The 16,266-nt window shown below is 48.8% G+C and overlaps 1 protein-coding gene across 1 annotated transcript in view; it reads left to right on the top strand.

Moving 5' to 3' along the window:
- DYNC1H1 (dynein cytoplasmic 1 heavy chain 1) overlaps nt 1–16,266 on the top strand; it is a 2,031,190-nt gene that overhangs the window by 936,312 nt on the left and 1,078,612 nt on the right. The window contains exons 49-50 of the mRNA XM_069637760.1: nt 1,860–2,033; nt 2,130–2,249. Of these exons, the coding sequence (XP_069493861.1) occupies nt 1,860–2,033; nt 2,130–2,249 (294 nt within the window). The remainder of the gene's footprint in view (nt 1–1,859; nt 2,034–2,129; nt 2,250–16,266) is intronic.

The raw sequence follows: 16,266 nt of genomic DNA, 5'->3' as shown, positions 1-16,266 counted from the left end.
ATTCAGGTCTAGTGTTTAACTCCATTAAAGTCCACCTAGCTGCACTTTCCGCATACACCACTTCCCAACTCAAAGTGTCGTGGTGGAGGATCCCTGTTATAAAGGCCTTCATGGAGGGAGTAAAGAGAATACACCCCCCGATAGCTGACCCAGCTCCCGGATGGGACCTTAATGTGGTACTTACCAGACTCATGGGCTCTCCATTCGAACCCATGCACAAAGCATCTCTTAAACACCTCACGCTTAAGACTGCTTTTTTAATAGCTAAAACCTCCATCAGGAGAGTAAGTGAACTTCAGGCTCTTTCTATTCTAGACCCCTTCGTTACAGTTCACAAAGATAAAGTGGTTCTACGCACTCAACCTAGGTTTGCTCCGAAATTTATTTCTAAATTCCACGTAAACCAATCTATAGAACTACCAACGTTCTTTCAAAATCCTTCCAATTTGGGAGAAAGGACTCTGCACACACTAGATGTACGCAGAGCGGTCATGTTCTACATGGAAAGAACCAGACCACTGAGGAAGACTAATCAGTTCTTCGTCTCGGTGGCAGCAGGAAGAGAAGGAGATGCGGTTTCAAAATCCACTATTTCTAGATGGATTGTTCAATGCATCACTCTCTGCTATACTCTTGCTAAGAGAGAACTGCCCTTTAGGCCAAGAGCACACTCTACTCGAGGCACGGGGGCATCCATAGCATTCATTGCAAATGTTCCCCTTGAGTCCATCTGCAAAGCGGCTACCTGGAGTTCTGTGCACACCTTTACAAAACACTACTGTCTAGATACACACTCTAGATCTGACTCCCAGGTGGGACAGGCAGTATTACGACACCTTTTCTCTACTGTTCCTTCTCATAACCCACCGCCAACTCCGGGTACTGTTCGCTAGTCTATGCACAGCATGTGATTCTAAGCAGATTAACAAACATCAGAAGAGAATGCATTACTTACCGTAAAAGCATTTCTGATGGTTGTATCTGCTTAGATTCACATGCGCCCGCCCTTCCTCCCCGCTCGGATGGAAGGAACATAGACTTCCTTTATATATCTCTCTCTTTCTGTACTCACTCACGTCTAGAAGGCTCCCTCAGGGCAGAAAAATACAAACAGAGGGACCTCGAAGCGTGAGGGATTGTGGGTACAACGCACGTCACTATAGGGATAGTGTTTCAGACACGCCTTGTCGATGTCCCCTTTTCGACTACGAAAAACAAAATGCAATACTCCGCAGCAACCACTGGATGTCAGACCTATGCACAGCATGTGAATCTAAGCAGATACAACCATCAGAAATGCTTTTACGGTAAGTAATGCATTCTCATATATAATATAAAGCATTATTTTTACAATAAATCAGTGTATCAGATTTTCGTTGAACCATGTGTATGCTACAACCTCTTTGTACCTATCCACAGCCCTTTCTCCCTCCTAAAATAAGTCTTGCTGTTCTGTCATTGCTACCATATCAGGTGGTACAGGTCTATATTAAGAGCTTGAGTTTCTGTATTCCCCAATTTAAAGTTTTAAAAAGCCCCTGGTCGACTTTAGAAAAACTGGCCGAATGCGGGCAAAAAGTCCCCAATGTCAGTGATTTTAATCCATGCTTTTGTACTACAAGAGAGCTTCTTTGATGGAAAAACTAGGTTGATAGTAAAGGAGGTACATTAGTTTAACAAAAATAAAAAGTGAGTGTGCATTACTTGTGGCAGGAAGGTGCACAAAAGCAGTAGGTCGCGGTTCTATATATTGATTGAAAAATGTATCCATATACGGGCCAATATATGTTAGTTTATTTGGTTCATGCATGCAAAATACTTAAGCTTTACTAGAGATTGATAATTTCTGTATATTTTAGGCAAATGCTCGATTGGCAAAAAGAGGAGGTCGAACGATGGCTATCACGCCACGTCATTATTTGGATTTCATCAATCATTATGCTGATTTGTTCAATGAAAAACGCAGCGAATTGGAAGAACAGCAGATGCATTTAAATGTTGGTCTTAGAAAGATCAAGGAAACCGTGGACCAGGTATGTTGCTCTGTCTTTTTTTGTTATCCTTGTAAATGAAAATACAGTTTACTTCCTGAAGCTATTTCATTGTCATTTGGAAATGTTGCATTGTAGGTAGAAGAATTGCGCCGTGATTTAAGAATAAAAAGCCAAGAGTTGGAAGTAAAGAATGCAGCTGCCAATGACAAGCTGAAAAAAATGGTGAAAGATCAACAGGAAGCAGAAAAGAAAAAGGTATGCAGTGTCCGTACTTTACTGTATGAATACTTATATCTTTTGCGCTTATCTCATTAATTCTTAGAGCTTCCACAACCTGTCTAAAGATACACTGAAAAATAGATTGAGGATTCCTGAGCACATTAAATTCTTGGCACAATACAACCTGTATAAACAAGCATTGTGCCCCAACCTATTGTAGGAGTTTAGATATTTGCCCACAATTGCGGTAGGCTCTTATGCATTACTTCTGAAACACTGCTCCAAAATGGGAACCACTTCCATCCAAGTGTTAGGACTGATTTTCTATACTCTGCCCTGGTGGACAGATGTATAGAAGGGTAACCTATATTGTGACCGGGACAACTCTGGGGAGATGTCGCCAAACTAGCTCAAGGTAGCAGGGACAAGGGTCTAGGCTAAGTCTGAAGAGGTGGTGAGCTTGTAAGAGTCCACAATTAGTACAAACAATGGGAATCACAGATTACACTTAGACATTATGTATACAAATAGTTATTTATCTATGGCCAAATATTACTATGAGCAATGACTACATACATGTAGAAATATCACACAACACTAATAATAGATTGCATATATACAGTCAATGGTTGAGGGCATAATACAAATCAAAGCACTGTAAAAGAAAGTACAGATTAGATTATGCATCAAAGGTCCACAGAGTTAACCCTAACTTCAAAAGTCCTTCCCTAAATTGTCAGAGGCCTTATGCCCAAAAGTTCAGGAACGTTCAGACAAAGTTTATGAAGGCAGAACAAATGAAGGTATGGTCTCTGGGGTCCAGTGAACAGTTACAAGGGTTGGAAGACAATGTATTCTTACTAATAGAAGTGTCCCCAACTTTCAGAATGCTTGTGCATGCCAGCAAGCTTTGGTAAAACCAAAGTATATTAAAAGTTTTGGAAAAGTTGGGAAAACTTTTAAAGGGAGTTTAGGGGCCGGTAAGAACTGCAACTTACCCCCCCATACTCTGATTCTTCCACGGACTTTACAGGTCAATGGAAGAGGGTCCGAGGTTGCTTTTCCCGACGTCGGTCGCAGTCCTCGATTTGCAGGGGTTGCAGGTTTCAAACTGATCTACGGTTGGTGTCTTTCACTGGTGTAAGGACTCTCGGATGAAGAATGCAGCAAAACTCTATACAGGCCCCTTCTCAGGACTGGACTCAGGTCAGGTAAGCGGTTTTGGACCGTGGTCACCACAGCACGGCGACATAAAGGGCCTCACTTGTCGCATTTAGACTTTTCCTCTTATCTCGTGTCCCCTTGAAGATAGGACTCCGAAATTTCACTGAGTTTAGTCTCTTTGGACAAAATGAGGATCCCCCCAAGTTTCAGGTCGCAACTCAGAACAGAGACGTCGACTGCACGGTAGCGCAAACTCTGAGCTGGTCAGCCAAATGACGGTCCCAGGATACTTCTGAAGACTCTACTTTGCAGGGTACCGAGCAGATGTTGGAAATGGATGTTCCCTCCACTCCAAGGGTCGCAGCTCCCTTGCAGGACTGCTGAAGATCACAAGCAAGAGAGGGCTCTGCCAAGACAGCAGCAGAAGTTGGTCGCCATGCCTACTTCAGCTGTGTTTCCGGTGTCTTAACACCAGGCAAGAGCTGAAATTCCCAATAGCAGGACTAGCTCACACACACACAAACACCCCAGCAGTGTTCCATTCAGGACCACTGGCAGGAACACTCATGCATACCACACAGACACACTGAAACCAGTTTGTGGATTGGGACCAGACAGCCCCAGCCCACATCCTGCCAGCAAACGCACACAGTGCTTCAGTAACCTGCCATGTAAGGTTTTCCTGGCCTCACAGGCCAGGAAGAAGGCTAAAGAACAAGATGGCCAAAGGACAAACGAAATACAATGTGGCACGGCCATGTTTGGACACTAGCCAGTTAGTAGCCAAACGCGGTAAGGCTAAAACGAAATGTGCTAAAAAGTGGTAAAAAGTCCATGCTGCCCGTTAAGCACACGTAGAGTAACTAAAAATCCTTTTAGTGTTAGTCTAGGGCAAAACAAAAAGTGTACCCCATTGTACAATGCATTGTAAGATCCATTGTACAATGATAAGTTACCACAAGTGATAAAAAGTTACTAAAAGTAGTAACAAAGTCGCAAGACTAAGGGAAATGATGTTTCCCAGTACTGACAGCCTGAAGATATTTCCCTATAAAAGATGAGAAAAGGACAGTGATGTGAAGCTTAAGGCTTCACTGCACTGTAAAAAGTAAAGGTCAGGATCAAAAATAAAAGCAAAACATTTGGGGGGGTCCATTAAAATGGATGTAAAGGTGCAGTATAGAGAAATCTTTCCTAACGCCAAGTGATTTATTTATTTATGTTTTTATATAGCTTATCACGTGGAAACATCTGATTTGGAAATCTTTGAACAGTTGTACTCCTAGAAAGCATTGCTAAGGCAACATGCAATATGCTCTAAAATAACTCTACAGCAAAATAAACCACCACCCTTGCCATGTGAATGAATCTTTGTTCTTAAACCCATTGAGGGTGAACGATAGATTGGCCTATTGTGGATGACTATCTAGGTTTTGAAACCATTTTGTGTTCAAATATTTATTTTTGGAGCAACCTTGCACTTTACAAGTAGAATGAAGGATAGTATACAATTACAAGCGAGAGAGCCTCAATGAATGTTCTGTAACCATCTCGAAGAAAGGCCTGTGCCCTATACTTCATTATTAACTAATCAACCCAAGCATTAAAATGGTTTCGTATCTAAAAATAATCTTAAATGTAAACACATTTGAATAATTGTTAGGAGAACTTGCCATTTTGGTAAATATTCAGAACCCCTTTGTGCTAAGGAAAAGTATGAGTGTGGTCTGTGGCTACAATGAGCCCACAACTGGCAACACCAGTAATTCAAGTTGGACAGTAAGTATATAAAAAATGGATCTGGGTGAAAATACCAAATCTTTACTGCTGTTGGGAAGGATCTGGGGTCTTCCCACACCACAAATGCTTTAGAATTAGGCAAGACTTCTTTTAGGGGCTATAGGCACTGGGAAGGCTCTCTCATGCAGATATAATCACACACACAGACATGGGCAGGCACTGAAGGAGGACATGGGCAGACACTGAAGAAGGCAGTTATTGTTCAACTATTAGCTGGATATATGTGTAAATCCTTTGCATTGTAAAATCTTAGTACAGTAAAAAAGCAACCCCCCGCCCCCTCTTCCCGGAAAGAATGCAGCTGTGCTAAAAATGGACTACAGGCTTCTGCAGTGTTCACTCACCAGCTGTTTACTGTCTGTCAAGTGTTCACACAGGCTTTCTGTGCGACATGTAAAATGAGACAGATTATAAAAATACATGGCTAAAACTACAGTGCCCAGATAACATTAGCAGGAGTGAATTATGGATAGAATGAATGGAAATTGTGGATACAAAATGTTTCATTTTTCTTGGGGCTAGGCCTCAAGGTCTGTAAAATGCAGAGCTGCAGTGTGTTTCTATGTAAGGTAGCAAAATGTAGAGCAGCATGTTCTGACAGAAACCGCTGACAATGAAGAAAGGAAGGCTTTGGAGCATCCCTTATATGGAAGCAGGATGAATTTGGATGAAGCCAGGGCCTGTATCCAGTGACGCTACTACAGCAAGACCGGGCTATATAAACCCCTGCCTGGGACTACTGTGGAAGGATAAAGGAACGGAAGAGGGACAGAAGACCATTCAGGCAGCAGAGTTCTTTGCTACCATCCTCATCTTTGTGAGATTAAACTTGTTATCTTGTGTTATTTATTCTGGTATGAGTGTAATTAAGGACACCCTTACAATTAGGGACACCCTTACACTGCAAATCCCAAAACTCCAAACTTTTGCACTTCTTCGCACAAATAACGTCAAGGGGAGACTATCCCTGCAATCCCCCATTCCCAATTAATACCCCTACCCCACTTACCATCAATATTTGTGCGAAAAAGTGCAAACATTGCACACAAAAAACTCAATTTTCAGGTTCGCAGTAAAAGGGTTCATAATTATCGTATTATCCCTATAAAAATATAATGGTTTATTTGGTCTTTAAATGCACATTAAGCATGTAAAAATCACAAAAGTATTGTCCCATTAAACTTTATATAACATATATATACAGCTTAAGCATTTAGAGAATAGTTGCATATGAATTAATTACCACTGTAATACACGTGTGTTCAGATGCAAGGACACATTGCAGAACTCCTCAGAAACACATGGACAGCTTCCGTCACTCTTGAGTCCATCCCTGAGATCGTATGAGGCCTTGTGCCCAAAAGTCACACGTTCGAAAGTATATCTTATTCAGGTATGCGTATTCAGAAAGGATGCAGTGGGCTGGTGGTGCCTTTAGAAAGTTTCCAAATTTAGGTAAGTTTTTAGTAAAGTTCAGGTGAGTACTCCACTCAATCCTTCACACTAGGATAGGCAGACGGAAGGATCCTTAACCCAGGTTCCCCTGCCAAAGGTCAGGTCAGAGTGAGTTAGGGACGGGACATTATGCCCAATTTTACTCTAAGGTAAGAAGGGGATAGACAGGTTCTCACTCTTCCAGATACCACTGAAGGTGTTTCGAAATCCGTTGGGGACACAAGCTTCTGCACTTGTTCTGTATAAGGAAGGCCCAGGGAGTCGAGGGTGCTGAGGTCCCCAAAGTGTTCCCGGCGGCTTCCAGATGGAGACTCAATGATGAAAGATTGAATACTTCTGCAGTGCAGACCCCCGCAGGACACCTTATGGGATTAATGGAGGAGTGTTCCAACCAAACGTCACCATGGTCAGGTGGTGTTGGGACAGTTTTCTGAAGTCCAACTAAGGGCTAAGTAAAGCCATTAAAGTGAGACAGTACAAGACTCCACTCTTAGTATAAGGCTGTACCTTGTGGGTTCATGGTAGAGTAGACAGAGCAGCAAGGCTTATCTTGGGAGGGAGGGAGAGCTGTAGAATCAATACAAAGAAATTGTATTATACATATGGCCCAAAGAAGCACTGAAACACACTATGTATTGTAAAAATAAATTGTTTATTTAAATACATGTAGGCCCAGATAAATCTTGGGGGGAATAAGTACTATCACATATTTCACCACATTTATAAAAACACACTATGCTTGAAAGTGCACAGACCAAAGCATATAACCATATTTGGAACACCTAACAGGAGTTCTAGGGAAGTCAAACCAATTTATACACATCCAGTATAGGGCACACCTATTCTTGTGGGGCTGGAGGGGGGGGGGGGTTGTAAGTTAGTTTCAGATTACTTTACAGTAATACAACAGTAGTAGACCTGATCAGTTGTAGTGTGACGCTCAGCAAGAAATCACATAGTAATATCAACTGGACATCTTTTCTGATCTACTGAAACAGATTCTAGAAACAGTATAAACCTATAACTCTGATTCAGGATAACAGTTATTCTAGGGGATTTGGCCCTTGGGGTTTAATATTAAATTAGTTGCTTTTTAGTTCAGACTAAGGAAAGCAATAATTCTAACTTATTTTAGTATAACAGTTATACTCAGGCAAGTAAAACCTATATACATTTGTAAGGAGCTACCAGCAACTTAAAAGGTAAGTATGACCTAGCAGACGTATTCTGGACAGGCTATAACAGCAAGTCAGTGGAAGCAAGACCCAATTGGGGACACTCGTAAAATTATCCTAACAGGAATAATAAAGTGAAACCAACAGTATTACTTTGGGGAAGAAGCACAACCAATTCACAGGTGAGTAACTTAACCTTATATATACTTTTCAGAAAAGTGCTAAATGTATTCAACGCAAGTAAGAACCTTTGTAACTGTGCACTCTGAGTTAGTTACCAACCAACTTCTTTTACAAGTAAGTAACTTTTGCACACTTGTTATTCTTTTCAAGGCAGAACACTTTGCGTATCCAGTCCTTTCCATATTCTATAGCATGAGTTCACTCAGGCAGTAGAGTGACCCGAGTGGTCAAGGTACCAGCTGTAAGCGGGGTGAGATAGGGTTCAGTTGCAGGTAAAGTCAGAGTTCCAGAGGGAGACGGTTCAAACAAGTATTTCACTTTACAGTAAGTTGAGGGTCCAGTGACTTCATAGAAGACCCCCTAGGAGGATCCCGCAGTGTGCCTGGGTGAACTGGATTAGTGGCCTCCCAATCACAGAAAACACCCCAAAGCTATACTGAAATCACCAAAGCTTAAGGTAGGTAAAATACCTCAGCACAGAGAGTTGCAGCAGGAAGACCTGAGGTTCTCCAGCATAGGGTCTGGCATGGATTCACATGCTCATAAATATTCCCCGTCGTCAGGCTGGGAATCCTCTGTAAAGAAAAAACCAGTATCAGTTTCGTTTCTGATCTGTCTTTCGTAGTAGTAACCAATCACTGGTCTCTGCGTCATACTGACCACAGCCAATGACTGCCCTCTACCTAAGCACCGCCTCTGGCAGCCATCTTCAGATTTTTACCGCACGTTCATGTGTTGGGATCCTCGTGCTATTGCTCTCGAGCGTTAGTGCTATTTTTCACGTTTTTTGCTCAAAAACTTTGTTTTTTCGGTCAAAAGAGCCTCAAGCTCCACCGACTCTCCATCCGATCTATGGGGACCCGTGTCGGATTCGTCTGCGCCCCTCAAGGGTGAAGATTTCGTCGAGCTACGCTTTGGAGGACTCCAGAAGCTTCTCAGGCCCGGACATGGCCCAGGAGAAGGGAAGCTCGACGCCCGGAAAGCTGTTCAGGGTCTGCCCTGGATGCCAGCTGCAGAACGTCTTTAAGGAGGACGAACACTCCTTTTGTCTCTACTGCCTACATGAGGACAAGGCGCACGTGGAGAAGGACTGTGCGTCTTGCGGCAATATGTCGGAGCGGACCATGAAGGACCGCCATCAACGTCTCGCCAACTGGCTGGAAGGGAAGAGCCCGTCAGGCGAGAAGAAGAGGAAGAAATCCGAGCGGTCTTCTAAGACCTTTGAGGACGCCCCAGCGACGGGGGTCCAACACAAGGCCAAGCACCGCGAGTCCGCTGGCACCGGGAGCGCCGAACGGTCGGGCTCTACGGGCGCCAGGCAGGGCGCACCCTCCCCGGCACCTTCATCTACGAGCCAACGCTCTGGGTCGGGTAAGAGGAAGGGCGAGCACCCGGCGAAGCTCCTGGAGAGGCCCCGGTCGAGCTCGAAGGCCCCATCGGAGGGGGAGCGAGGCAGTGTCCCCCCCCCCCTCAAGGATAAGGCGGTGAGCGCACCTAAGGTGGTGAAGGCCTTAATCCATCCGGCCAAGCCCTCTATCGATACTGTCGCGGCGACCCAGCTCAGCCTGTGGAGGCTACACCAGTGGTGGCGACCTCGGGGCTCAGAGTCTCCCTGCCACCTCGGAGGGAGTCCTCCTTTGTGCCCATCGATAGGACCCCCGTGAAATCCCCGACGGGGGGGCAGGGCATCATCGTAGATCCGGCTTCAACCTCGAAGGAAGAGCTGATCGAGGTCTTAAGCCACGGCCTTGGCGTGGATGAAGACCGGCCCGTCGGGATGGATCCCTACGTGGGTGACGACGTCGTCGAGGGTGCCGACGGGGCCACTGATCGCCCTTCGGGTTCCCCTCTGCCAGCGCCGCAAGACAACTCGGCGGCCATTTTGTTGGCTATACAGTCCTTATGTACAGAGATAAGGACGAGACTACCGTTGCCGACGGAGGAACCTCCCGTCGGGGGATCCTGAACCGGGACCTTCTGGCGTTCCCCCGCCCAAGAAAAGAAGGATTCACCCTCCTCCTCCTTTTCACCCGTCGCGCACCGTCCAGCCCTCCTCCCCGTCCACCCGAGGGGATGATACGGGGACTGACACGGCAGCGACGGGTACGGACGACGAGGTATACGACGAGGATCTACCGTCGTCACCTCCCACCCGGGCTTCTCCACCCGACGAGATTGGTTCGTTCCACTCCATGATCGCCAGGGCATCAGTGCTTTTCCAACTCTGCCCTGAGGAGAAGAAAAAGGAAGGATTCCTTTATCAGCGGCGCGAGGCCAAGAGGAAGACGGTCCTCGCGGTGCCTCTACTGGACGACATTTGGGATGAGGGCCTCGCCCTCCTCAAGAACCCTTCCACTACGCCAGCTAGAAGAGACTGGTACAAGAAGTAGTACCGGGTCCCGGACGCGGCCCCCCTGTGCCTCCGGGCGCAGCCTACCCCGGACTCCGTCGTCTCCGCGGCGGCCAGGAAGAAAGCGGGGGGGGGGGGTGCGGCTTCCACATCGACTTCCCCACCGGACAGCGAGGGAAAGAAATTGGACGCTATGGGACGCAGGGTCATCTCGTCTGCAGCGACGACGATTAAAGCGGCCAACGCCTTGGCTATCGTGGCCCGCTACGACAGGGAGCTATGGTACAAGCTGGCTCCCCTGCTGGACTTCCTACCGGACGACAAGAGGGCGGATGCCCTGGAGATCCTACAGGAAGGTGAGGTGGCGTCGGACCACGCCATCACTATTGCGACGGACATCGCCGACACTGGGTTTCGCCAGTTGGGCAACGGCGTGTGCCTTAGGCGGCGTGGATGGCTCTAGGCTACGGACTTCCGTCAAGACGTACAGACCAGAGTCCTGGACATGCCGTTCGACGGGAACAACCTGTTTGGGAAAACAGTGGACCATTCCCTCCAGGCCATTAAAGCGGACACTGAGACGGCCCGGGCCCTTGGGGTTCTGCAGCAACGACGGACGCCCTTTCGGAGCAGTGGAGGCAAGGGCGCCTCCAAAGGTTCCGGCGGCGGTTTCTCCACCTACCGTCAAGCGGCCCGCTCGTCATCTCAGGAGGCCTACAGAGGACGTGGCAAGTCTGGCGGACCCCGCCGTCGTCGCCAAGGAGGTCAAGGCGGCAAAGCCTCGTCGAAACAGGATTGAACCGACCGTGGGGTCGGGCCCCCACCGATGCACCCCGGTGGGAGGCCGGCTGGCGAGCTTCGTCAGCGTGTGGGAGTCCATCTCCACCGACCGTTGGGTGCTGGACGCCTTAGCCCGGGGCCACGCGCTCGAGTTTCAAAGAAGGTGCCCGCGCGTCCCCCCCGTGGCCAGAAAAGAGCTTCACGTCCCTCAGCTTCTCCTGGAGGTAAGGGCGATGCTCAGGAAGGGCGCCATCGAACTCGTCCCAAAGAGGCTTCGGGGCTCCGGAGTTTACTCGAGATACTTCCTCGTGAAGAAGAAGACGGGAGGATGGCGCCCCATCCTAGACCTGCGACGTCTGAACAAATTCATCAAGGCGCAGAAGTTCTGGATGGTCACCCTCCAGCACGTCCTGGGTTAGCTGGAGGAAGGAGACTTCCTGTCGTCGTTGGATTTGGAGGATGCCTACTTCCATATTCCCATCCTAAAGGGGCACCGAAAATTCCTCAGGTTTGTGGTCCAAGGGCATCACTACCAGTTCAAAGCCCTCCCCTTCGGACTACGGTCGGCACTCAGGGTATTCACCAAGTGCCTTGCACCGGTGGCGGCGCAGCTGCGCCGCGAGGGGATCCACGTCTACCCCTACCTGGACGACTGGCTCATCCGGGCCAAGACGAGGGAGCTCGCCGTGGAGCACACGGCAAGGACCGTCCAACTTCTCACGGACCTGGGATTCTCCGTGAACTACGCCAAGTCCCACCTGGTACCCGCGCAAAACGCACTGTTTCTGGGAGCGAAGCTCGACACAGTGTCCCTTCGGGCCTCCACGTCGGAGGAAAGGATCAGGTCCATCCTGGGCAAGGTACAGCGGATGTTAGCTTCCGACGCGGCCAAGGTGAGGTCCATCAAGTCCCTCCTCGGAATGATGTCTTCTTGCATCTACCTCATTCCCATGTGCAGGCTCCGGATGCGCCCGTTGCAGGAGTTCCTGGACGCGCGCTGGATCCAAACGACGGGCGGCTTCGAGGAGAGGATCACACTCGACGAGAGTTTCCGCCGCGCGGTCCGGTGGTGGGGCACCCGCGCGCATCTGACGGCGGGCATGGACTTCCAGACCCCAGACCACCAGGAGACAGTGACCACGGATGCCTCCCTGGAAGGTTGGGGCGCGCACACCGAAAATCTACACGCGAGAGGCCTTTGGCTACCGACGGAGAAGTCCCTCCATATCAACGTCCTGGAGCTCCGTGCAGTGTTCTGGGCCCTCAGGTCCTTCCTTCCGTCCCTCAAGGGCAAGGTGGTGAGGATCTTCACCGACAACACCACCACCATGTTTTACATCAGGAAACAGGGCGGAACCAGGTCCCCAGCACTGTCCAAGGAGGCGCAGGACCTGTGGCATTGGGCCGTCGCCCAAAGGATGTTTCTGGTGCCGTTTCATCTGGCAGGGATAAAAAACACCATCGCCGACTCACTCAGCAGGGAGCTGCGCTCGTGCCACGAGTGGGAACTACGGCAGGATCTAGTGGATCGCCTCTTCCGACGGTGGGGCACACCCCAGATCGACCTGTTCGCGACGGCGACGAATTCCAAGTGCCGGAGGTTCGCCAGCAGGTTTCCCCAGGCGAGGAGCATGGGCGATGCTTTCTCGTTCCCCTGGGAGGGCCTGTTCCTCTACGCGTTCCCTCCTTTGCCACTGCTAATCCGGCTCGTCAACCAGCTCAAGAGGTCACGGTGCAGGATGATCCTCGTAGCACCTGCGTGGCCGAGGCAGATATGGTTCCCAGACCTTCTGGACTTGTCAACGTCCCCGCCAATCAAGCTGCCAGTGGACGCGGATCTACTCTCCAGGGAAGGAGGTGCCATCCTCCACCACGACCCGAAATCGCTGAACTTGCAGGCCTGGCTCCTGCAGCGCTAGAGTTTGGAGGATACGACATACCGGCCGATTGCAGAGAGGTTCTTGCAAAGGCCAGGGCGTCCTCGACTCTTAAATGCTACGGACACAAATGGAAGAGGTTCTCTGTCTGGTGCTATGCACAGAAGATTAACCCTCTACGGATTACGGCTCCCCAGGTACTGCCGTACCTGCTGACGCTGGCCAAAGCTGGACTGGCACACGCGTCCATCAAGATTCATCTTGCTGCGATCTCCTGATACACCAGAACCACGGGGCGGACGTCCTTGTGGTCTCATCGTCTGGTGAAAGAGTTCATGAAGGGACTGTTCAGATCGTTCCCGCCGGTGAAGGCTCCGGCCCCGGCGTGGGAGCTCAACGTGGTGCTGACCAAGCTAATGGGACCTCCGTTCGAGCCTCTGCACTCGGCCCCGTTGAAGTTTCTGTCGTGGAAAACAGCGTTTCTTGTGGCCATCACCTCCGCACGACGGGTGGGAGAGATCCAGGCCCTTTCCTGCAAGGCCCCGTACTTGACTTTTCACGACACGAGGGTAGTGCTCAGGACGCACCCCTCCTTCATGCCCAAGGTACCGTCGGACTTCCATCTCAACGAACCCTTGGTGTTGCCTGTGTTCTTCCCGTCGCCTTCGTCGCCGGCTGAGAGGACTTTGCACTCGCTGGATGTGGCTAGAGCGCTGAAGTTCTACGTGGACCGCACGAAGTGTTTTCGGAAGACGTCACAACTCTTTGTGAACTTTGGACCTGTCAATCGGGGGAAGGCTCTCTCGAAGTCTTCCATTTCCAGATGGCTCTCCGGCTGCATCATGTACTGTCATCGGTTGGCAAACCGACCGCTGCCTGGCCGTCCGAGAGCCCATTCCACCAGAGCGATCGCAGCTACCACGGCGTTCCTTTCTGGTGTGCCCCTGCTGGACATCTGCAGGGCTGCTACGTGGAGGTCGACGCACACCTTCACGAAATTCTACTGCGTCGATCGGGATTCCAGGGAGGAGTCCAGGGTCGGCCAAGCAGTGCTGCGCAACCTGTTCGCCTGAGGTGAGCCTGGTGAGGAGGTAAGATGCTTAATGTTGAGTTTGATGTAATGCTTAATGTTCAGCTTTTGCCACCTCCCGTGGTTGTGCATGTGTGTACTGCTATGTATTCTTTATTCATGAGCATGTGAATCCATGCCAGACCCCATGCTGGAGAAGGAACAAGTTACTTACCTGTAACTGTTGTTCTCCAGCATGGGTCTGGCATGGATTCACATGCGAACCCTCCCGCCTACCCCTCTGTGGCTCTTCACTTGGTTATACTGCCACTTCACGTGCTTCCAAATCTGAAGATGGCTGCCAGAGGCGGTGCTTAGGTAGAGGGCAGTCATTGGCTGTGGTCAGTATGACGCAGAGACCAGTGATTGGTTACTACTACGAAAGACAGATCAGAAACGAAACTGATACTGGTTTTTTCTTTACCGAGGATTCCCAGCCTGACGACGGGGAATATTCATGAGCATGTGAATCCATGCCAGACCCATGCTGGAGAACAACAGTTACAGGTAAGTAACTTGTTCCATCTGCAGCCAAAAACCCAGTTGATGGATTCCTTTTGTCAAGAAGACGGAAGATAGGACTTGGGAAGGACTTTTGCAGCAGGGATCATGGAAGAAGGCTCCAAGCAAGTTTCCTCGTGGCTGGATGCGGCTCTGTGGATTTGGCGCCTTTTAAGGAGCACAGAAGAAAACAGAATATCGCTGGTCGGATTCTCGTTGTTAACAAGGTCGAGCACTCTGGTGAGGACTTTTTGCACTGGAATCGTGCCTCTGGAGATCAAGCAGGATGCCCGCGAAGTTTCAGTGAGATTCAGAATTCGGAAGACTGCACTGCACAATGGCTCGAGGGCCCAGTGAATTGGGGTATTGCAGCCCTGTAAGGTCGCAGCACAACGTGGGATGGCTCAAAATGCAGGTCTTCTTGAGTCTACTGGGTCTCACCAGGCTCTGGGTCAGGGTCGTCGTTTCCGGAGTCCCCAGGTCGATTGGAAGGAATGGCTACAGCAGAATCTCTGGTCACTGGAATTCGTCTTGGCTGCAAATTCTTCATCTTCCTCTTCGGTTTTGGTTCCAGTGGTCGACTACCTCTTCAGCTTCCATGATCCTACTTCTATGCAGGAACCAGCCAATCAAACAGCCTTGCAAGATTCAAACTTGGGTGGTTGTCAATCCTTTTAGGACAGCCAGCCTCCCAGTTTGAACTGGAATCTCTCACTCCGGCTGGAAGACAAAGGGCTGCAGAGTTTTGGACTCCTCCCTCGCTTTCTGCTTTCACAGACAATCTGGAGCCTGTGTGGGGAGTCCACAGGTCTCCCACTGAAGATAAAAATCACACACAGGAATTTCCCGCCTTGAATGTCAGGAGAAGGAACAAGAAAGGACAAGGAATACTAGAATGGTGAAATAACAAGACGGGCCTTTTTGGTAAAGTTATCAGTCATGGGTACCTTTACCAGGACTGTGCAAACAGCCCGCGCTAAAGGTGCACTGAATTAATAAAAGGTATCACTGCCACCAGCCATTAAAGACATTTTTGTTTTAGTGTGAAAGGGGATACATTGCATCTCCCCAGCACTCCACATAATGTGGGGTGTGCTGGCTTCACCGTATAACATGTAAAAGGAATCCAAAGATCCTTTCTACCCTTGGGAACTATAGTTCTCACAAGGTTAGCCAGAGAAAGTAAAAAGGAGAGCCCCTAGGGCAACCCAGTAACAATAGGCACTTATTGCCAAAAAGTTGTCAAAAAGGATAACTTTTAAAAGACGATATGCAGCGTCTAAAAAATGACACCCATAAAAAGAGTATGTGTGTGGAAAAGGATTCCCACTCATTGAGGTATAGGGAAAAATAATCTACCAGTCCAGCAACATTTTCTGGGGTTGACACAGGTCGGGAAGATTTAATTGATATGAAAATCTTACCTAACGCTAGGTCTTGAAGTGAGACAGCTGAAAATGCTGGAGCCGGCGTCTTTTGACATAAGGGAAAATCTACAAAGTTCCAAGACTCTACTCTCAACTGAGACAGCTGCAGCGATGTAGCACAGGAGAGAGTTGGTCAATTCACTTGTTGGTCCAGATATACTTCCTAAGGTTTAGCAGGCACAGATCCTTGAGCAGGTGTTGAGACTGGTTGTTCCACCGGTCATGGGGTCGAAGCACCAACAAAGGCTTTTTTGAGATCCGGACCAAGGAGC

This window comes from Ambystoma mexicanum, chromosome 14 (genome assembly GCF_040938575.1).
Source record: "Ambystoma mexicanum isolate Mex_15411 chromosome 14, UKY_AmexF1_1, whole genome shotgun sequence".
In the NCBI taxonomy this organism is placed as follows: domain Eukaryota; kingdom Metazoa; phylum Chordata; class Amphibia; order Caudata; family Ambystomatidae; genus Ambystoma; species Ambystoma mexicanum.
This window is presented reverse-complemented; position numbering and strand designations above follow the sequence as displayed.